The sequence below is a fragment of the Salmo trutta genome, chromosome 30 (assembly GCF_901001165.1).
Source record: "Salmo trutta chromosome 30, fSalTru1.1, whole genome shotgun sequence".
Classification (NCBI taxonomy): domain Eukaryota; kingdom Metazoa; phylum Chordata; class Actinopteri; order Salmoniformes; family Salmonidae; genus Salmo; species Salmo trutta.
The window spans coordinates 35221583-35244090 of NC_042986.1; the positions used below are offsets into that span (position 1 = coordinate 35221583).

The 22508-nt window shown below is 47.1% G+C and overlaps 1 protein-coding gene across 2 annotated transcripts in view; it reads left to right on the forward strand.

The window, feature by feature from the left end:
• The window catches only part of kcnd3 (potassium voltage-gated channel, Shal-related subfamily, member 3), a 345048-nt gene that overhangs the window by 302754 nt on the left and 19786 nt on the right, over nt 1-22508 (forward strand). For both annotated transcript variants that reach the window (XM_029723932.1, XM_029723933.1), the window contains exon 3: nt 4466-4634. In XM_029723932.1, the coding sequence (XP_029579792.1) occupies nt 4466-4634 (169 nt within the window). The remainder of the gene's footprint in view (nt 1-4465; nt 4635-22508) is intronic.

The window sequence follows — 22508 nt, forward strand, 5'->3', positions numbered from 1 at the left end:
TTGTCCTGGGTGGTGGTCTGGATAAAGGATCCGCTTCGGGAAAGTCATATTCCAGGTCGTAATGTTGGTATGTTGACGTCGCTCTTATATCCAATAGTTCTTCCTGGCTGTATGTAATAACACTTGATATTTTCTGGGCTAACAATGTAAGAAATAATACATAAAAAAACGAAATACTGCCTTGTTTCCTAAGGACTAGAAGTGAGGCGACTATCTCTGTTGGCGCCATCTTACTAACGTTTACAAATGTGGGAGTAATGATTAATAAATGGTTCGAAAACTGTTTGTAAATGCCTTACGTTTATTATGGACCCTTAAATATAGTGTTACCAAAGAACGTTCCAAATTGTTCAGGCTGTCAGTCCAGATGGGTTTAAATGAATGGAATAAATGGAACACATTATTTTCTCAACTGAAATCCAATCGTTCAAAAAGTACATCTGTGAAGCTTTGTGTGGTCCTGCCGCAGTGGAGGAAGGGGGGGGGGGAATTACTACAGAAGTACTCAACTCTATGGCACTTCCATTAAATTGCTCTCATTTTGTCTTTTAAAGCTGTGTGTGTTTTTGTGTCTGCGTGCATGTGTATGTGTGTGTGTGTGTTATTACTCGGAGTGGAAAACCATTAGAGCTGTATGGTAGTTTGAGGAGCAACCTCTCTCCTTACTTATCTCTGATGAATTCAGTGTGTGAGTTCCCTGATGGCTCTACACAGCATAATGCATCCCATCAGGGAGATGGAGATGGATGGGTGGGGAGTGGGACATCTAACTGGATGCCTTCTTTGATCGCACTCTGCCGCCATTTTGTCTGTCTGAGGTTCCCCATGCTACAGCACATGTCCTATATCTGTACATTATGATCCTATACCCACAAAGAATCCACACAAGACAAATGTACTTCTAAAGTAACAACACATAGTGGAATTTGTTTGGCCTTTGGGTGAGTTATGTTTACAGAAGTTAAGCCTTGAAAATGTCCATTTTCACATTTGTTGTTGTTGTTGCTGTTGTTGTTTAATCATCTTTGGCTGGATAGTTAGGGAAAGTTGGGATTTAGAGTTGAGAGAAGCCGAGTCCTGTCTCTTCTGGCCTCAGGCTGTATGGTGCTGTGAAAACAGATATAATATACGCTGACAAGCAAACCTAAAGTGTAGCCATACATAGGATATTCACTACCGTAACTCCACCCTTGATAGAACGTCAATTAGCTGTGAACGGAGTGCATGTCAACGTTCTGCATTCTATCAAGCCTAGTTAATGTGATGAATAAATAGGATTAGTTGTGAGCTCTTGTGTATCGCTGTTCCTAAGCTGGCTATTTTATGGCCCAGCTTTAGGAGAAAGCAATTATTGTTGCTATGGATTACACATTTAATACAACTCATTATGCCCCAGATAACATTTCTGTATAGAATGCTGCATTTTGTATAATATTTTAATGTGCAATTATTTCTGTACTGAGACGTTAAATATATGTAAAGCCTGGCGCTGTCATATGATGTTTGTGACTATGAGTCCATCTGTAGTCAGACTGGGTCTCGGTACCAATAACTCTGGCACCAGAAGCCAATAAAAGCAAATGACCAACACTTTTTACTCAGGAATACCAAATAAGCACCTTTAGAAATAAAGTTTAGTTGTTTCTTTCCCATAGACTGGAGTTTTATTGCTCTCCTTAGTCGTTTAAAATTAGTTGTATTCTTTTTATTGGTCTTTTTATTCTGACACAGTGGCTTCCTCTTGGGAAGGGACAGATCTATTATGTCTAGCGTAATTGTGTTTGCATTTGAAACACGGCCGTGATTGCTTTTTGACTTCTGAATATTCCAGATCGGATGGGCTAAATTACTTTTTAGAAAATGTCCCGGGCTCCCTAAGCCCTCGTCTACTCTCCTGCATGCTCTCTTCCACTCCTCTCCCCTCTGCTCATCCTCCCTTCCTCACCCCTCCGCTCTCTTTCCATCTGCTTCACTCTCCCCTCCACTCCACTCTCCCCTCCACTTCCCTCTTCCCCTCCACTCCACTCTCCCCTCCACTCCCCTCTTCCCCTCCACTCCACTCTCCCCTCCACTCCACTCTCCCCTCCACTCCCCTCTTCCCCTCCACTCCACTCTCCCCTCCACTCCCCTCTTCCCTCCACTCCCCTCTTCCCTCACCTCACCTTTCTGCTCCCCTCTGCTCCTCTCCCCTCCGCTCCCCTCTCCTCTCCTCTCCACTTCCACCCCAATTTCCACTCCCTCTTCCTCTCCACTCCCCTCACCTCTTCCCTCCACTTCCCCTCCACTCTCCTTTCCCCTCCAATTCCCTCTTCCCCTCCTCTCCTCTCCACTTCCCTCTTCCCCTACACTCCCCCCTCCACTCCTCTCCCCTCCACTCCTCTCTCCCCTCTGCTCCTCTCCCCTCCCCTCTACTCCCCTCCTACTCCCCTCTCCCCTCCACTCCTCTCTCCCCTCTGCTCCTCTCCCCTCCCCTCCGCTCCCCTCTTCCCCTCTGCTCCTCTCCCCTCCCCTCTACTCCCCTCTCCCCTCCACTCCCCTCTCCCCTCCCTCCTCTCTCCCCTCTGCTCCTCTCCCCTCCCCTCCGCTCCCCTCTTCCCCTCTGCTCCTCTCCCCTCCCCTCCACTCCCCTCTCCCCTCCACTTCCCTCTCTCCTCCACTCCACTCTCTTCTCCCCTCTGCTCCTCTCCACTCCCCTCCACTTTCCTCTCCCCTCCACTCCCCTCTTCCCCTCCTCTCCCCTTCCCTGCACTCGCCTCTCCCCTCTGCTCCTCTCTCCCCTCCCCTCCCCTCTGCTCCGCTCCTCTCCCCTCTGCTTCTCTCCACTCCTCTCTCCGCTCCTCTCCCCTCCGCTCCTCTCCCCTCTGCTCTCTTTCCAACTGCTCCCCTCTCCCCCTCCACTCCTCTCTGCTCCCCTCCACTCCCCTCACCTCTCTGCTCCTCTCCCCCTCCGATCTCTTTCCCCTCCTCTCCCCTCGCAGCTCCCCTCTTCTCCCCTTCCCTCCACTCGCCTCTCCCTCCACTCCCCGCTTCCCCTCTGCTCCTCTCTCCCCTCCGCTCCGCTCCTCTCCCCTCTGCTCTCTTTCCAACTGCTCCCCTCTCCCCTCCTCTCCCCTCTGCTCCTATCCCCTCCGCTCTCCTTCCACTCCGCTCCCCTCTCCCCTCCTCTCTCCTTCCAATCCGTTCCCCTCCGCTCCCATCTCCCCTCTGCTCTCCTCTCTTTTCCGGTCTGCGCTCCCAAAGGTTGATGTTTTCTCCTGTCACCTAATGAAAGCACTGAAGTCTCTGAGAGGATCAACTGGAGGCAGACTGACTGAGGAGGTTAAGGTCTCTTCTGAGAGAGCTGTGTGGAAGGGCTGATGTTCCATCTATCTAGTGCAACTCAGAACAGTGTCTGAATGTTCCTTACTGAAAGAAGTGTGAATGAGTTTTGGTCTGTTCTGTGTGAATTAACTCCATCTGATCTAACCTCTTTCTCCCTCTCTCCTCCCTTCTCTCTCTCTCCTCCCTTCTCTCTCTCTACTCCCTTCTCTCTCTTTCAACTCCCTTCTCTCTCTACTCCCTTCTCTCTCTCTACTCCCTTCTCTCCCTACTCCCTTCTCTCCCTACTCCCTTCTCTCTCTACTCCCTTATCTCCCTCTCTACTCCCTTATCTCCCTCTCTACTCCCTTATCTCCCTCTCTACTCCCTTCTCTCTCTACTCCCTTATCTCCCTCTCTACTCCCTTATCTCCCTCTCTACTCCCTTATCTCCCTCTCTACTCCCTTATCTCCCTCTCTACTCCCTTCTCCTTCTCTCTACTCCCCTTTCTCTCTCTCTCTCTCCACCCTTCTCCCTCTCCTCCTTTCTCTCTCTCTACTCCCTTATCTCCCTCTCTACTCCCATCTCTCTCTCCTCCCTTCTCTCTCTCCTTACTCCCTTCTCTCTGCTCCCTTCTCTCTCCTCCCTTCTCTCTCTCTACTCCCTGCTCTCTCTACTCCCTTCTCTCCCTCTCTACTCCCTTCTCTCCCTCTATATACTCCCTTCTATCTCTCTATACTCCCTTCTATCTCTATACTCCCTTCTATCTCTCTCTACTCCCTTCTCTCTCTCTCTACTCCCTGTCTCTCCTCCCTTCTCCCCCTCTCTACTCCCTTCTCCCTCTCTCTACTCCCTTCTCCGTCTCTACTCCCTGTCTCTCCTCCCTTCTCCCTCTCTCTACAACACTTCTCTCTGTCTACTCCCTTCTCGCTCTCCACCTTTCTCTCCCTCTCTACTCCCTTATCTCACTCTCTACTCCCTTATCTCACTCTCTACTCCCTTCTCTCTCCCTCTCTACTCCCTTATCTCACTCTCTACTCCCTTCTCTCTCTCTACTCGCTTATCTCCCTCTCTACTCCCTTCTCTCTCTCTACTCCCTTCTCTCACTCTCTACTCCCTTCTCTCTCTCTCTCTCTCTCTCTCTCTCTCTCTCTCTCTCACCTTGCAGATATGGAGACATGGTTCCTAAGACGATTGCGGGGAAGATCTTTGGTTCTATCTGTTCTCTGAGCGGGGTGTTGGTCATTGCCCTGCCTGTCCCAGTCATCGTGTCCAACTTCAGCCGCATCTACCACCAAAACCAGAGAGCTGACAAACGACGAGCGCAGAAGATGCAGGTAAACATAGTTTGTTACTACCTCAGAGGTTTGGACTGGAGGGAGACCTACAGTTCAGGGAGCCATCCGAGCCCACTCTCCCCCAGAGAAGAGCAGAGAGATGTGAAAGACGCAGGGCTCAGGTCCCCATAGAAAGGCATTCTCTAGATAACGTATGAATATCACACACCCAAACACAAACACACACAACCACAGTTATTCACATGATATAAACAGTAATCAAGTGACACATCCACTACTTGTTGCTCACTGAATGCGACCCTGGTGTCGTTTCCCCAGGAGAGCAATAACCCTGTGTAAAAGCGCATTCAGAGGGAAGAGCCGTTGGTTATGTCATGAAACAGTGTCATTCTACATTAACCTAGACATTTTAATGCCTTTTGCCATAGTGTATGAGCCATCCAATCCAGGCGCAGCAGAGTGGAGATAAACTGAGGAGTCACAGCCTGTCAGTGTACTAATGACACTCGCCTATCACTGTCATCTCACAGCGCACTGTTTGTGTGTGTGCTTGTGCGTGCAGGCGTGTGTGTGCGTGCATGCATGTATGTGTGTGTGTGAGAGAGAGAGTAAGAGAGAGGAAGAGAGAGAGAGAGAGAGAGAGAGAGAGAGAGAGAGAGAAAGAGATAGAGGGTTATCCCTCACACCAGGCCCTGTCTCAAGTCTCTTCAGTATTTGTTATTACTTAATTAACTGTAAACTAATTGTCTGAAAATCACCAGGGGCCTGTCTCCATGTGTGTGGGGACCAGACAGTCAAACAGGCTGATGATGAGTCAATCTAACCATATAGGCTCATCATACAACATTCCTACTACTGTTAGATACAGTCTAGCCGTTCTAGTCCCCTATCCCAAACCCACACCTAATCAATGAATGCTGATTGGCTGGAGTACAGCCGTTCTAGTCCCCTATCCCAAACCCACCCCTAATCAATGAATGCTGATTGGCTGGAGTACAGCCGTTCTAGTCCCCTATCCCAAACCCACCCCTAATCAATGAATGCTGATTGGCTGGAGTACAGCCGTTCTAGTCCCCTATCCCAAACCCACCCCTAATCAATGAATGCTGATTGGTTGGAAGGTGAACACATGACTGTTTCACAGGTAGACACCAGTCTCTGGTTAAAAGACTAGGGGCTCTATTCAATCAGATCTGCTTTAACCAACATCCACATAGCGGTTGTTTTGGCGATGTCGGAGGTGGAACTGCATTTTTTACAATAATTTCGCTACACCCGCAATAACATCTGCTAAATATGTGTATGTGACCAGTAACATTTGATTTGATTAGAGCTGTCAAATCCACAAGCGGATCCTGGCATTATACCTAAAGCGGACCTTGCCAATGGCTGCATGGAGTCGCATTGAAATAAATCCCATGCAGCCTTGTTTACCAGTTGGAACACTGGAATGCCAGATGTGATCTATACCTTGATTCGGTGATAGAAATGCAAAATATTTTTTTTATTTTTTATTTCACCTTTATTTAACCAGGTAGGCCAGTTGAGAACAAGTTCTCATTTACAACTGCGACCTGGCCAAGATAAAGCAAAGCAGTGCGACAAAAAAAACAACAAAGAGTTACACATGGGATAAACAAACGTACAGTCAATAACACAATAGAAAAATCTGTATACAATGTGTGCAAATGAAGTAAGGCAATAAATAGGCCAATAGTGGCGAAGTATTTACAATTTAGCAATTTACACTGGAGTAATATATGTGCAGATGAGGATGTGCAAGTAGAAATACTGGAGTGCAAAAGAGCAGAAAAACAAAAACAAATATGGGGATGAGGTAGGTAGTTGGTTGGATGGGCTATTTACAGATGGGCTGTGTACAGCTGCAGCGATCTGTAAGCTGCTCTGACAGCTAACGTTGAAAGTTAGTGAGGGAGATATGTCTCCAACTTCAGTGATTTTTGCAATTCGTTCCAGTCATTAGCAGCAGAGAACTGGAAGGAAAGGCGGCCAAAGGGGGTGTTGGCTTTGGGGATGACCAGTGAAATATACCTGCTGGAGCACGTGCTACTGGTGGGTGCTGCTATGGTGACCAGTGAGCTGCAATAAGGCGGAGCTATACCGAGCAAAGACTTATAGATGACCTGGAACCAGTGGGTTTGGTGACGAATATGTAGCGAGGACCAGCCAGCGAGAGCATACAGGTCGCAGTGGTGGGTAGTATATGGGGCTTTGGTGACAAAACGGATTGCACTGTGATAGACTGCATCCAATTTGCTGGGTAGAGTGTTGGAGACTATTTTGTAAATTACATTGCTGAAGTCAAGGATCGGTAGGATAGTCAGTTTTACGAGGGTATGTTTGGCAGCATGAGTGAAGGAGGCTTTGTTGCGAAATAGGAAGCCATTTCTAGATTTAACTTTGGATTGGAGATGCTTAATGTGAGTCTGGAAGGAGAGTTTACAGTCTAGCCAGACACCTAGGTATTTATAGTTGTCCACATATTCTAAGTCAGAACCGTCCAGAGTAGTGATGCTAGTCTGGCGGGCATTTGCGGGCAGCAATCGGTTGAAGAGCATGCATTTCGTTTTACTAGCATTTAAGAGCAGTTGGAAGCCACGGAAGGAGTGTTGTATTGCTTTGAAGCTCGTTTGGAGGTTTGTTAACACAGTGTCCAAAGAAGGGCCAGATGTATACAGAATGGTGTCGTCTGCATAGAGGTGGATCAAAGAATCACCAGCAGCAAGAGCAACATCATTGATATATACAGAGAAAAGAGTCAGCCCGAGAATTGAACCTTGTGGCACCCCCATAGAGACTGCCAGAGGTCCGGACAACAGGCCCTCCGATTTGACACACTGAACTCTATCTGTGAAGTAGTTAGTGAACCAGGCGAGGCAGTCATTAGAGAAACCAAGGCTGTTGAGTCTGCCGATGAGAATGCAGTGATTGACAGAGTCAAAAGCCTTGGCCAGGTCGATTAATACGGCTGCACAGTATTGTCTTTTATTGATGGCGGTTAGGATATCGTTTAGGACCTTGAGCATGGCTGAGGTGTACCCGTGACCAGCTCGGAAACCAGATTGCATAGCGGAGAAGGTACGGTGGGATTCTAAGTGGTCGGTGATCTGTAAGTTCACTTGGCTTTCGAAGACTTTATAAAGGCAGGATGGATATAGGTCTGTAACAGTTTGGGTCTAGAGTGTCTCCCCCTTTGTCTCCCACTTTCCAATCTTTAGAAATCTCAGACGATACGAGAGGTTGAACAGACTAATAATAGGGGTTGCAACAATGGCGGTAGATAAGTTTAGGAAGAGAGGGTCCAGATTATCTAGCCCAGCTGAGTTGTAGGGATCCAGATTTTGCAGCTCTTTCAGAACATCAGCTCTCTGGATTTGGGTGAAGGAGAAGTGGGGGGTGCGGAGCTGTTGGCTGGGGTTGGGGTAGCCAGGTAGAAAGCATGGCCAGCCGTAGAGAAATGCTTATTGAAATTCTCAACTATCATGGATTTATCAGTGGTGACAGTGTTTCCTAATATCAATGCAGTGAGAAGCTGGGAGGAGGTACTCTTATTCTCCATGGACTTTACAGTGTCCCAAAACTTTTTGGAATTAGTGCTGCAGGATGCAAATTTCTGTTTGAAAAAGCTAGCCTTTGCTTTCCTAACTGACTGTGTGTATTGGTTCCTGACTTCCCTGAAATATTGCAAATTGTGGTGATAATTAGATTCTAGCGCAGTACGCCACAGGGTGTTTTTGTGCTGCTCAAGGGCAGTCAAGTCTGGAGTGAACCATGGGCTGTGTTTGACCGCGGACCCATAACGGACGCAGGCAATGATCGCTGAGATCCTGGTTGATATCTATGAGGGTGCCCGTGTTTACGGATTTGAGGGCATCTATCTTAGATTGTAGGACGGCCAGGGTGTTAAGCATATCCCAATTTAGGTCACCTAGCAGTACGAACTCTGATGATAGATGGGAGGCAATCAATTCACATATGGTGTCCAGCGCACAGCTGGGAGCTGAGAGGGGTTTATAACAAGCGGCAATAGTGAGGGACTTATTTCTGGAGAGATGGATCTTTAAAAGTAGAAGCTCGAACTGTTTGGGCATAGACCTGGATAGTATGACAGAACTCTGCAGGTTATCTCTACAGTAGATTGCAATTCTGCCCCCTGTAGCAGTTCTGTCTTGATGAAAAATGTTGTAATTGGGGATGGAAATTTTAAAAAATTTGGTGGCCTTCCGAAGCCAGGATTCAGACATGGCTAGGACATCTGGGTTGGCAGAGTGTGCTAAAGCAGTGAATAAATTAAACTTAGGGAGGAGGCTTCTGATGTTAACATGCATGAACCCAAGGCTTTTACGGTTGCAGAAGTCAACAAATGAGAGTGCCTGGGGACACACAGGGCCTGGGTTAACCTCCACATCACCAGAGAAACAGAGGAGGAGTAGGATGAGGGTACGGCTAAAGGCTATAAGAACTGGTTGTTTAGTGCTTTGGGAACAGAGAATAAAAGGAGCAGATTTTTGGGTGTGGTAGGATAGATTCAGGGCATAGTGTACAGACAAGGGTATGGTAGGGTACGAGTACAGTGGGGGGAAAAACAAGGCATTGAGTGACGATGAGAGAGGTTGCATCTCTAGAGGCACCAGTTAAGCTAGGTGCGGTCACCACATGTGTGAGGGGTGGGACAAGAGGGCTATCTGAGGCATGTTGAGCAGGACTAGGGGCTCCGCAGTAAAATAAAACAAGGAGAGCTGCCCTAAACAACAGTTTACAAGGCATATTGACATTAGAGAGAGGCATAAAGCAATCACAGGTGTTGATTGGGAGAGCTAAGACAACAACGGGTGAGACAACAACGGGTAAACAACTAAGACAACAACAACAGGTACATGGTGATGAATGGGCAGAGAGTGTCAGTTAGCTACACACAGGGCCTGAGTTTGAGGCTGGGGCCGACGGATAAACAAAATGAGGTACCGTGTTAATGAACAGTCCAGCAGGCATCAGCTGTGTAGCCGAGTGATAATAGGGCAGTAATAGATGAAACAGGGAGCTGTTCACTAGTTGATTACTACGCTAGGTGAGCGGGAGACACAGTGTTCAGGAAGCTAGCGGGCCAGGGCTAGCAGATGGATCTTCACCACATCCACGACGCAGAGGCCGGTTGAGAGCACATTGGCCGGATTACATCATGTCGACAAAGGGTCCAGGCCAATTGGCAAGACAGGTATTGTAGTTGGTGTACTTCGTTTGCAAGCCGGGAGATGGGCATAGCTCAAGGCTAACGGTTGCATGCTTCTGGACAAGGGCATTAGCCACAATAGCCACTCGGTAGCAGCTAGCTAGCTGCGAAGATCTGGTGTAATGGTCCAGAGCTTGCGGCAGGAATCCGGTGATGTAGTGGGGGGAAAAAGCAGTCTGATGTGCTCAGGGCTGATATCGCGCTGTGCAGACTGACAGGTATTATCCGGGCTATCCAGGCTAAAGCGGCTGGTGTCCGAGCTAAAGGTAAAGACCGCTAGCAGTGGCTAACAATAACTAAATAGCTAGTAGCTAATTAGCTGGCTAGCTACTGATGGAGGTTCCAGTTATAATGTAAAAATAAATAGCAGATCTGGACCACATTGGGTGAGGCGGGTTGCAGGAAGGTATATTTAATTTGAAAATGGAAAAAAGAGATTGAAATATAATGAAATGTATACAAAAAAAAACAGAAAAAGACTGAATATTTTTACATGGGACAAAAACAAACAGGTCTTACTGCTGCACCATCTTGGACATCATATGACATCATAAATAATTAATGATTTTCAATTTGAAAGTCATTATTTCTATATAGCCTACACTTCTCATTCTAAACTTCTAATGCGAGTGTGGTGGGTGTGGCTTCGTGACAATGATCAAGAGCAGCTGCTTACCGATTTGACAGCTCCAACGCAGTTAAACCTCCAACACCACCAAAACATCAGCTATGTGGGTGTCGGCTATCACCGGTTAACGCTCCATCTGATTCAATCTAGGTTCCCGAGTGGCGCAGCGGTCTAAGGCACTGCATCTCAGTGTAAGAGGCGTCACTATAGTACCTGGTTTGAATCCAGGCTGTATCACATCCGGCCGTGATTGGGAGTCCCATAGGGTGGCACACAATTGGCCCAGTGTCGTCCGGGTTTTGCCGGAGTAGGCCATCATTGTAAATAAGAATTTGTTCTTAACTGACTTGCCTAGTTAAATAAAGGTTAAAAAATAGGCCTAGGATGACAACTGAAATATATTGTGTGTGCACGTGCGTGTATGGGATGTTGTGAGTGTGTGTATGGGATGTTGTGAGTGTGTGTATGGGATGTTGTGAGTGTGTGTATGGGATGTTGTGAGTGTGTGTATGGGATGTTCGGAGTGTGTGTGTATGGGATGTTGTGAGTGTGTGTGTGGGATGTTGTGCGTGTGTATGGGATGTTGTGCGTGTGTGTATGGGATGTTGTGAGTGTGTGTATGGGATGTTGTGCGTGTGTGTATGGGATGTTGTGAGTGTGTGTATGGGATGTTGTGAGTGTGTGTATGGGATGTTGTGCGTGTGTGTATGGGATGTTGTGAGTGTGTGTATGGGATGTTCGGAGTGTGTGTGTATGGGATGTTGTGAGTGTGTGTGTGGGATGTTGTGCGTGTGTATGGGATGTTGTGAGTGTGTGTATGGGATGTTCTGAGTGTGTGTATGGGATGTTGTGAGTGTGTGTATGGGATGTTGTGAGTGTGTGTATGGGATGTTGTGAGTGTGTGTATGGGATGTTCGGAGTGTGTGTATGGGATGTTGTGAGTGTGTGTATGGGATGTTGTGAGTGTGTGTATGGGATGTTCGGAGTGTGTGTGTATGGGATGTTGTGAGTGTGTGTATGGGATGTTGTGCGTGTGTGTATGGGATGTTGTGAGTGTGTGTATGGGATGTTCGGAGTGTGTGTGTATGGGATGTTGTGAGTGTGTGTGTGGGATGTTGTGCGTGTGTATGGGATGTTGTGAGTTTGTGTATGGGATGTTGTGAGTGTGTGTATGGGATGTTGTGCGTGTGTGTATGGGATGTTGTGCGTGTGTATGGGATGTTGTGCGTGTGTGTATGGGATGCCGGAGGGTGTTCATGCCCTCTGAGTGTTAGCTGGTCCAGTTCTCCACTCAGTGGTGCAAGATAATGTATGCTAATGAGTTCCTGTAAAGCGATGATGTGATTGGTCGCAGCGTGTCCAGGGGCCAAATTGGGCAACTGCATCAGCTAGCATCATAAAGACAGAGAATGGCAATCCTAGTTGGAGGGCATTATGACAAATCAAATCAAAGTTTATTGGTCGCGTACACAGTTTAGCAGATGTTATAGCGGGTGTAGTGAAATGCTTCTGTTTATAGCGCCTAACAATGCGGTAGAATGTCAAACAAGTACACAAATAATTAAAATATTGTAAAAAAGTTCATTAAAAAAATAGAAATCAAGAACGTCGGGACGAATCCAATTAACAACCCAAATAGCCCTGTATCAGTAATCAAAATGAAATCTATATGTATGTAGGCTACACCGGAATAATTTACACTAGATATACTAAGAATGATATGTACAGCAGTAGATATATTAGAATGAGCTATGACAAGAATCCAGTACATAATACATATGTGCTGTTTATAAACAGTGGAACTACAATGTAATGTGCATTAGTAGAAACATTAGAATGAGCTAGGTTGAGAATACAATATTTAAACACGCAGTGTGAAACAGAACGTGACCAGTCGTTCAATGTCTGTATGACATGGGACAGCAGCGTTGGCTGTGTTTGTGTTTGTGTGTGTGTGTGTGTGTGTGTGTGTGTGTGTGTGTGTGTGTGTGAGTGAGTGAGTGAGTGAGTGAGTGAGTGAGTGAGTGAGTGAGTGAGTGAGTGAGTGAGTGAGTGAGTGAGTGAGTGAGTGAGTGAGTGAGTGAGTGAGTGAGTGTGTATGTGTGATAGTGTTTGTTTTAATTTTGGAGATGGCTAGTTATGACAGATCATGTTGTTATGTCATGTGATGTGTCATGTTATTCCATGCTGGGACATTGGTTTGGGTTGGGATTGTGTGTGTTGGTGGCTTGTACACATGCAACACTCAGGCACAGAGTGTCTCCACTCCTCTCTTTCCAATCCTTTTCCTCATCTATCTCGGTGTGAGGGGCCTGGGATATTGTTTAAAGCCGTTTAAAGCTGTTTGCACCTGTTTGAAGCGCTGTGGCAGGTTTGTTTGTGGCCCCAGCATCCTCCCCAGCTTCAACTAACCATGAACCTGTCTGCCAAGAGTGAGCACTCATATCCATCAGATCCAAGCCAAGCACTCCGAGACAAAGAGAGAAGAGAAAGAGAGAGGGGGTAAAGAGAAAGGTGAGAGAGGGGAAGAGGGAGAAAGAGGGGAAGAGCCGTAGGTGATATTTGTCCTAATGGTACATTCTTTCCTGAAATAGCTCTCTCCCACATGAGGTGTTGCGGAGAGCAGAGGTGTGTGTGTTATAGTTCCTGTCAGATACCTGACCTTGGTGTGTCCCCCCTTCCTTTCTGAGTCAGCCGCAGTGCAGTATTCCACCCCAATAACAAAATACACACTCAAATACCAAACACACACACCTACTTCATTCTGATAAGGTCAGAACCCAAACACCTTATATCCCAGCAAAAACACCAATGTCCATTGTTGCTAAACCGTCAGTAATATACATTACTGTTGTGTGCTCTGGCATTCATTTAGCCCGAAATGCTTTATTGGTATTGACACATACAGTACCCGGCCATAAAACATTATTGCCATGGGAGTCATGTTAATTAAGGATGGCTGTGGCTATTTGTTTGAAGCGACTGTAATTAATTGCTTTTATGGACACCCCAAGTGTTTCAGCACGTTGCTGATTGGTAGTGTTATATAATACGAAGCTGTTCAAACCACTGTACTGACAGCTGGAAGAAAAGAAGAAGAAAAGACGTTCCAACTGATGAATAACAGCATCGCTAAGCTGTTTAAAAACCGCTAGGTGAATACATTGGCTCTGATGACATGTGTTACTGTGTCACCCTAATGACATGTGTAATGTCTCCTTAATGACATGTGTTATATCTCCTTAATGACAGCTGTTACATCACCCTAATGACATGTGCTATATCACCCTAATGACGTGTTACTGTGTCACCCTAATGACATGTGTTATGTCACCTTAATGACATGTGTTATATCTCCTTAATGACAGCTGTTACGTCACCCTAATGACATGTTATATCACCTTAATGACAGCTGTTATGTCACCCTAATGACATGTTATATCACCTTAATGACAGCTGTTATGTCACCCTAGTGACATGTGTTATATCACCTTAATGACAGCTGTTACGTCACCCTAGTGACATGTGTTATATTACCTTAAAGACAGCTGTTACGTCACCCTAATGACATGTAATATCACCTTAACGACAGCTGTTACGTCACCCTAGTGACATGTGTTATATCACCTTAACGACAGCTGTTACGTCACCCTAATGACATGTTATATCACCTTAAAGACAGCTGTTACGTCACCCTAGTGACATGTTATATCACCTTAAAGACAGCTGTTACGTCACCCTAGTGACATGTTATATCACCTTAACGACAGCTGTTACGTCACCCTAGTGACATGTTATATCACCTTAAAGACAGCTGTTACGTCACCCTAGTGACATGTTATATCACCTTAAAGACAGCTGTTACGTCACCCTAGTGACATGTTATATCACCTTAAAGACAGCTGTTACGTCACCCTAGTGACATGTTATATCACCTTAAAGACAGCTGTTACGTCACCCTAATGACAGTGTATGACAGTGTAATGAAGACTCTTATAGTGCAGCTCAGAGCTGAAGTTAGTCATACTGTAGTTTTGATAGATTATGTGGTCTGTCTGTCTGTCGACAAGAGGTGTGTAGCCTACTGTATGATAGAGTCATCATCATTAGGCTGCTGTTCCCCTCTCCTGCCCCCGGGGTCTGGTAATGATTATACCACAGGGTTTTAAGACACCATAATAGCCAGAAGATACTTTGACACACGGTATTGATTAATGCCCCATGGTAGCTAACTGCTGGATGACAGTACACTACGCTCATGTATTGAAGTGTTCATTTGTTCATCCATTAACTAGAGAGGAGAAGAAGATAAAAATAAAGACGAGAAGAAAACAGGAGAGATAATAAATAATAAAGGAGAGGAATAGAAGAGAAAAAAGAAGAGGAGAATAGACAAGATCATGCTGTCACCAAGATCATGCTGTCACCATCTCCACCCTCCTCCTCCTAGACAAGATCATGCTGTCACCATCTCCACCCTCCTCCTCCTAGACAAGATCATGCTGTCACCATCTCCACCCTCCTCCTCCTAGACAAGATCATGCTGTCACCATCTCCACCCTCCTCCTCCTAGACAAGATCATGCTGTCACCATCTCCACCCTCCTCCTCCTAGACAAGATCATGCTGTCACCATCTCCACCCTCCTCCTCCTAGACAAGATCATGCTGTCACCATCTCCACCCTCCTCCTCCTAGACAAGATCATGCTGGTCACCATCTCCACCCTCCTCCTCCTAGACAAGATCATGCTGTCACCATCTCCACCCTCCTCCTCCTAGACAAGATCATGCTGTCACCATCTCCACCCTCCTCCTCCTAGACAAGATCATGCTGTCACCATCTCCACCCTCCTCCTCCTAGACAAGATCATGCTGTCACCATCTCCACCCTCCTCCTCCTAGACAAGATCATGCTGTCACCATCTCCACCCTCCTCCTCCTAGACAAGATCATGCTGTCACCATCTCCACCCTCCTCCTCCTAGACAAGATCATGCTGTCACCATCTCCACCCTCCTCCTCCTAGACAAGATCATGCTGTCACCATCTCCACCCTCCTCCTCCTAGACAAGATCATGCTGTCACCATCTCCACCCTCCTCCTCCTAGACAAGATCATGCTGTCACCATCTCCACCCTCCTCCTCCTAGACAAGATCATGCTGTCACCATCTCCACCCTCCTCCTCCTAGACAAGATCATGCTGTCACCATCTCCCCCCTCCTCCTCCTAGACAAGATCATGCTGTCACCATCTCCACCCTCCTCCTCCTAGACAAGATCATGCTGTCACCATCTCCACCCTCCTCCTCCTAGACAAGATCATGCTGTCACCATCTCCACCCTCCTCCTCCTAGACAAGATCATGCTGTCACCATCTCCACCCTCCTCCTCCTAGACAAGATCATGCTGTCACCATCTCCCCCCTCCTCCTCCTAGACAAGATCATGCTGTCACCATCTCCACCCTCCTCCTCCTAGACAAGATCATGCTGTCACCATCTCCCCCCTCCTCCTCCTAGACAAGATCATGCTGTCACCATCTCCCCCTCCTCCTCCTAGACAAGATCATGCTGTCACCATCTCCACCCTCCTCCTCCTATACAAGATCATGCTGTCACCATCTCCCCCCTCCTCCTCCTATACAAGATCATGCTGTCACCATCTCCCCCCTCCTCCTCCTAGACAAGATCATGCTGTCACCATCTCCCCCCTCCTCCTCCTAGACAAGATCATGCTGTCACCATCTCCCCCCTCCTCCTCCTAGACAAGATCATGCTGTCACCATCTCCACCCTCCTCCTCCTAGACAAGATCATGCTGTCACCATCTCCACCCTCCTCCTCCTAGACAAGATCATGCTGTCACCATCTCCACCCTCCTCCTCCTAGAACAAGATCATGCTGTCACCATCTCCACCCTCCTCCTCCTAGACAAGATCATGCTGTCACCATCTCCCCCCTCCTCCTCCTAGACAAGATCATGCTGTCACCATCTCCACCCTCCTCCTTTAGACAAGATCATGCTGTCACCATCTCCACCCTCCTCCTCCTAGACAAGATCATGCTGTCACCATCTCTCCCCCCTCCTCCTCCTAGACAAGATCATGCTGTCACCATCTCCCCCTCCTCTCCTAGACAAGATCATGCTGTCACCATCTCCCCCCCTCCTCCTCCTAGGACAAGATCATGCTGTCACCATCTCCCCCTCCTCCTCCTAGACAAGATCATGCTGTCACCATCTCCCCCCCTCCTCCTCCTAGACAAGATCATGCTGTCACCATCTCCACCCTCCTCCATCCTAGACAGATCATGCTGTCACCTCTCCACCCTCCTCCTCCTAGACAAGATCATGCTGTCACCATCTCCACCCTCCTCCTCCTCAGACAAGATCATGCTGTCACCATCTCCACCCTCCTCCTCCTAGACAAGATCATGCTGTCACCATCTCCACCCTCCTCCTCCTAGACAAGATCATGCTGTCCACCATCTCCACCCTCCTCCTCCTAGACAAGATCATGGCTGTCACCATCTCCACCCTCCTCCTCCTAGACAAGATCATGCTGTCACCAATCTCCACCTCCTCCTCCTAGACAAGATCATGCTGTCACCAATCTACCACAGCCTCCTCCTCCTAGACAAGATCATGCTGTCACATCTCCACCCTCCTCCTCCTAGACAAGATCATGCTGTCACCATCTCCCCCTCCTCCTCCTAGACAAGATCAATGCTGTCACCATCTCCCCCCTCCTCCTCCTAGCAAGATCATGCGTCACCTCCTACCACCCTCCTCCTCCTAGACAAGATCATGCTGTCACCATCTCCCTCCTCCTAAGACATGCTGTCACATCTCACCCTCCTCTCCTAGACAAGATCATGCTGTCACCATCTCCACCCTCCTCCTCCTAGACAAGATCATGCTGTCACCATCTCCACCCTCCTCCTCCTAGACAAGATCATGCTGTCACCATCTCCACCCTCCTCCTCCTAGACAAGATCATGCTGTCACCATCTCCACCCTCCTCCTCCTAGACAAGATCATGCTGTCACCATCTCCCCCCTCCTCCTCCTAGACAAGATCATGCTGTCACCATCTCCACCCTCCTCCTCCTAGACAAGATCATGCTGTCACCATCTCCACCCTCCTCTTCCTAGACAAGATCATGCTGTCACCATCTCCCCCCTCCTCCTCCTAGACAAGATCATGCTGTCACCATCTCCACCCTCCTCCTCCTAGACAAGATCATGCTGTCACCATCTCCACCCTCCTCCTCCTAGACAAGATCATGCTGTCACCATCTCCACCCTCCTCCTCCTAGACAAGATCATGCTGTCACCATCTACCCGCTCCTCCTCCTAGACAAGATCATGCTGTCACCATCTCCCCCTCTTTATCTCCTTCCCCTTTCCTTCCTCCCTGCTTCTCTAGCTCCCTCCTCCTTCCCTCCTCCCTCCCTCCCCCTCCTCCATCCTCCTTCCTCCTCCTTCCCTCCTCCTTCCCTCCTCCCTCCTCCTTTTCCTTCCATCTTCCCTCCTCCTTCCCTCACTCCTCCTGCTTCCCTCCTGCTGCTTTCCTCTTTCTCTTTCCCTCCTCCTCCTCCTTCCCTCTGCCTTCTCCCATCCGTCTTCATTCTGCTCTAATCGTTAGCTGCTCTGGGCTCCCATTACTAATGAAGCATCCATCTGGACCTGAGCTCAGTGACAGGCCTGTTGTATCCTTCACTCTCCTTGCACCATGAAACAATACATTACAACGCTACAGGTTTCTCTTCAGAGTAACAAAACCATACAGAGTTCACAGAGGAAGAGTGTCTGTGTGTCTTGTCTGGTCTCTGACCTTGTGTTCTGTTTTGTTCTGCCTATGAGCTCTGCTCAGGGAGGCTGTAATGAACAGCAGGTTGTGATTTTGATTGTAAAGGATAAGCTAATTGATGATTCATGATGACTCCATCTTTCAAGAGCTGTTTAGCCAAGAAAGACATAAGAGAGAAGAAGAAACAGAGCGAAAGAGAGAGAGAGGAAAAGAGAGACAGAGAGAGAAACAAAGGAGAACCTAGGTGAGAGCTGAGCTCCATGTTTTTGACTCAGACGGTCCTAAATTACGGTCCTAACCTTAGGCGGTCTGTTTCTCAATACTGCCTTTCTTTCTCCCTCTCTCTCTCTTCTCAGTCATGCTTATGTATGTCATTTCCCACTCCACATTTCCTGTTTCCTCCAACATAAGCGAGAGAGTGAGAGCGAGCGAGAGACAGAGTATCAGGTATCAAGGTAAGACCCAAGTGCAGACTGTGTGAAGTAACAATGTTTATTGTAACGGGCAGGCAAACGACAGGTCAAGGCAGGCAGGGGTCGATAATCCAGAGTAGGAGCAAAGGTACAGGACAACAGGCAGGTTCAGGGTCAGGCAGAGTGGTCAGGCGGGCAGGTACAGGGTCAGGGACAGGGACAGGCAGAGTGGTCAGGCGGGCGGGTACAGGGTCAGGGACAGGCAGAGTGGTCAGGCGGGCGGGTACAGAGTGGTCAGGCGGGCAGGTACAGGGTCAGGGACAGGCAGAGTGGTCAGGCGGGCGGGTACAGGGTCAGGGACAGGCACAGTGGTCAGGCGGGCGGGTACAGGGTCAGGGACAGGCAAGGGTCAAAAATCAGGAAGATGAGAAAAAGAGAGGCTGGGAAAAGACAGGAACTGACAGGACAAACGCTGGTAAGCTTGACAAACAAGATGAACTGGCACAGACAGACAGAAAACACAGGTATAAATACCCAGAGGATAAGTGGGGAAGATGGGCGACACCTGGAGGGGGTGGAGACAAGCACAAGGACAGGTGGAACAGATCTGGGCGTGACAGAGAGAGAGAGAGACAGCGAGAAAGAGAGATGTATGACCATATGTATGACCACATTAGAAACACATATTTCCCTCAGATTACACAGATCCACAAAGAATTCAAAAACAAACCCAATTTTGATAAACTCCCATATCTACTGGGTGAAATACCACAGTGTGCCATCACAGCAGCAAGATTTGTTACCTGTTGCCACAAGAAAATGGCAACCAGTGAAGAACGAACACCATTGTACAGTGAAGGAAAAAACTATTTGATCCCCTGCTGATTTTGTACGTTTGCCCACTGACAAAGAAATGATCAGTCTATAATTTTAATGGTAGGTTTATTTGAACAGTGAGAGACAGAATAAGAACCAAAAAATCCAGAAAAACGCATGTAAAAAATGTTATAAAATGATTTGCATTTTAATGAGGGAAATAAGTATTTGACCCCTCTGCAAAACATGACTTAGTACTTTGTGGCAAAACCCTTGTTGGCAATCACAGAGGTCAGACATTTCTGGTAGTTGACCACCAGGTTTGCACACATCTCAGGAGGGATTTTGTCCCACTCCTCTTTGCAGATCTTCTCCAAGTCATTAAGGTTTCGAGGCTGACGTTTGGCAACTCGAACCTTCAGCTCCCTCCACAGATTTTCTATGGGATTAAGGTCTGGAGACTGGCTAGGCCACTCTAGAACCTTAATCTGCTTCTTCTTGAGCCACTCCTTTGTTGCCTTGGTCGTGTGTTTTGGGTCATTGTCATGCTGGAATACCCATCCACGACCCATTTTCAATGCCCTGGCTGAGGGAAGGAGGTTCTCACCCAAGATTTGACGGTACATGGCCCCGTCCATCGTCCGATTGATGTGGTGAAGTTGTCCTGTCCCCTTAGCAGAAAAACACCCCCAAAGCATAATGTTTCCACCTCCATGTTTGACGGTGGGGATGGTATTCTTGGGGTCATAGGCAGCATTCCTCCTCCTCCAAACACGGCGAGTTGAGTTGATGCCAAAGAACTCAATTTTGGTCTCATCTGACCACAACACTTTCACCCAGTTGTCCTCTGAATCATTCAGATGTTTATTGGCAAACTTCAGACGGGCATGTATATGTGCTTTCTTGAGCAGGGGGACCTTGCGGGCGCTGCAGGATTTCAGTCCTTCACGACGTAGTGTGTTACCAATTGTTTTCTTGGTGACTATGGTCCCAGCTGCCTTGAGATCATTGTCAATATCCTCCCGTGTAGTTCTGGGCTGATTCCTCACTGTTCTCATGATCATTGCAACTCCACGAGGTGAGATCTTGGCCGAGGGAGAATTACAGTCCTTTTGTGTTTCTTCCATTTGCGAATAATCGCACCAACTGTCACCTTCTCACCAAGCTGCTTGGCGATGGTCTTGTAGCCCATTCCAGCCTTGTGTAGGTCTACAATCTTGTCCCTGACATCCTTGGAGAGCTCTTTGGTCTTGGCCATGGTGGAGAGTTTGGAATCTGATTAATTGATTGCTTCTGTGGACAGGTGTCTTTTTTACAGGTAACAAGCTGCGGTTAGGAGCACTCCCTTTAAGAGTGTGCTCCTAATCTCAGCTCGTTACCTGTATAAAAGACACCTGGGAGCCAGAAATCTTTCTGATTGAGAGGGGATCAAATACTTATTTTCCTCATTAAAATGCAAATCAATTTAGAACATTCTTGACATGCGTTTGTCTGGATTTTTTGTTGTTATTCTGTCTCTCACTGTTCAAATAAACCTACCATTAAAATTATAGACTGATCATTTCTTTGTCAGTGGGCAAACGTACAAAATCAGCAGGGGATCAAATACTTTTTTCCCTCACTGTAAATACAACCTATATTTATGTTTATTTATTTTCGATTTTGTACTTTAACTATTTGCACATCGTAACAACACTGTATATAGACATAATTTGACATTTGAAATGTCTTTTATTTTGTGAGTGTAATGTTTACTGTTAATTTTTATTGTTTGTTTCACTTTTGTTTATTATCTACTTCACTTGCTTTGGCAATGTAAACATATGTTTCTCATGCCAATAAAGCCCTTAAATTGAATTGAAATTGAATTGAGAGAGAGACAGAGAGAGAGGGGGGAGAGAGAGAGAGAGGGGGGAGAAACAGAGAGAGAGACAGAGAGAGGGGGGAGAGACAGAGAGCGAGCCAGAGAGAGACTTTCGAGTCAGACACTACCTTTTAATCAGCATGGCAATGTGGAAGAGAAACACAACCAACAACCTGCCAGAGCAGACAGACCTTGTATACCTGAGATTGTCTCCCCTGGCGGAAATGAATAAAGTTTTCTACTTTTGTACTGCCGAATAAAGCACTTGAAGCTGAAAAAAATGTTAGAGAAGATTGTGTCCGTATGAGACATATACACAGCTCAACATCTTAGATTGTTCCACTGAGAGTTCAATCTGGGCTGAGTGAAAATGTTTTCTCACTGAGTGGTGTTGGTAAGAGGCCAACCTCTTACTAACAGAGAGAGACAGAGAGAGAGGAAGGGAAAGCTGTCTGATGACGTGACTCGCTCTAAATCAATTTTTGCTACAGCCCAGTGCTTCTTTCCTTCAGTCTCTCTCACACGCCCCATGCTTTCCATTTTCACAAATCTGCAGTGGGAGGTGTGTGTGTGTGGGGGGGGATACCTATTCAGATGTAGTTCTCTCCTGAGCAGTCGTTCCAGGGCAGGCCTTGAGGCATCCCTCCATCCTGTCTCTTTCTGCTCTACTTCCTACTAATCCAAATACAGTACCACTCTCTCTTTCTGCTTTTAATATTCACCATAGTAGCTTTTTCAGTTCTCCTCACCAGGTGTTGTGCTGAGGAGTTTAAAACTTCACTTGAAGTTTAGTTTCTCTTGAAGTTAAGTTTCTCTGAGCTGTAGGCTATTCATTGGAAGTATTGCAGTCTACCAAAGGTGGCCGGTGCTACCGTAATTGGGGAGGACGGGCTCATAGTAATGGCTGAAGCGGAATACATGGAATGGAATCGAACACTTCAAACACCATTTTTTTTTAATACCAACCATTATTATGAGCTGTCGATGCTCTAGCTTTGTGTCCATGTTCCTTGTGTGTAATAAATACATTAATTAATTAATTAATTAATTAATTAAAGCCAGCGCCCTCCTGTGTTTTCTCAATAATGCTTCAGCAGAAATCCATCCTCAAATCTGTCCTGCCTCTCTGTACTGT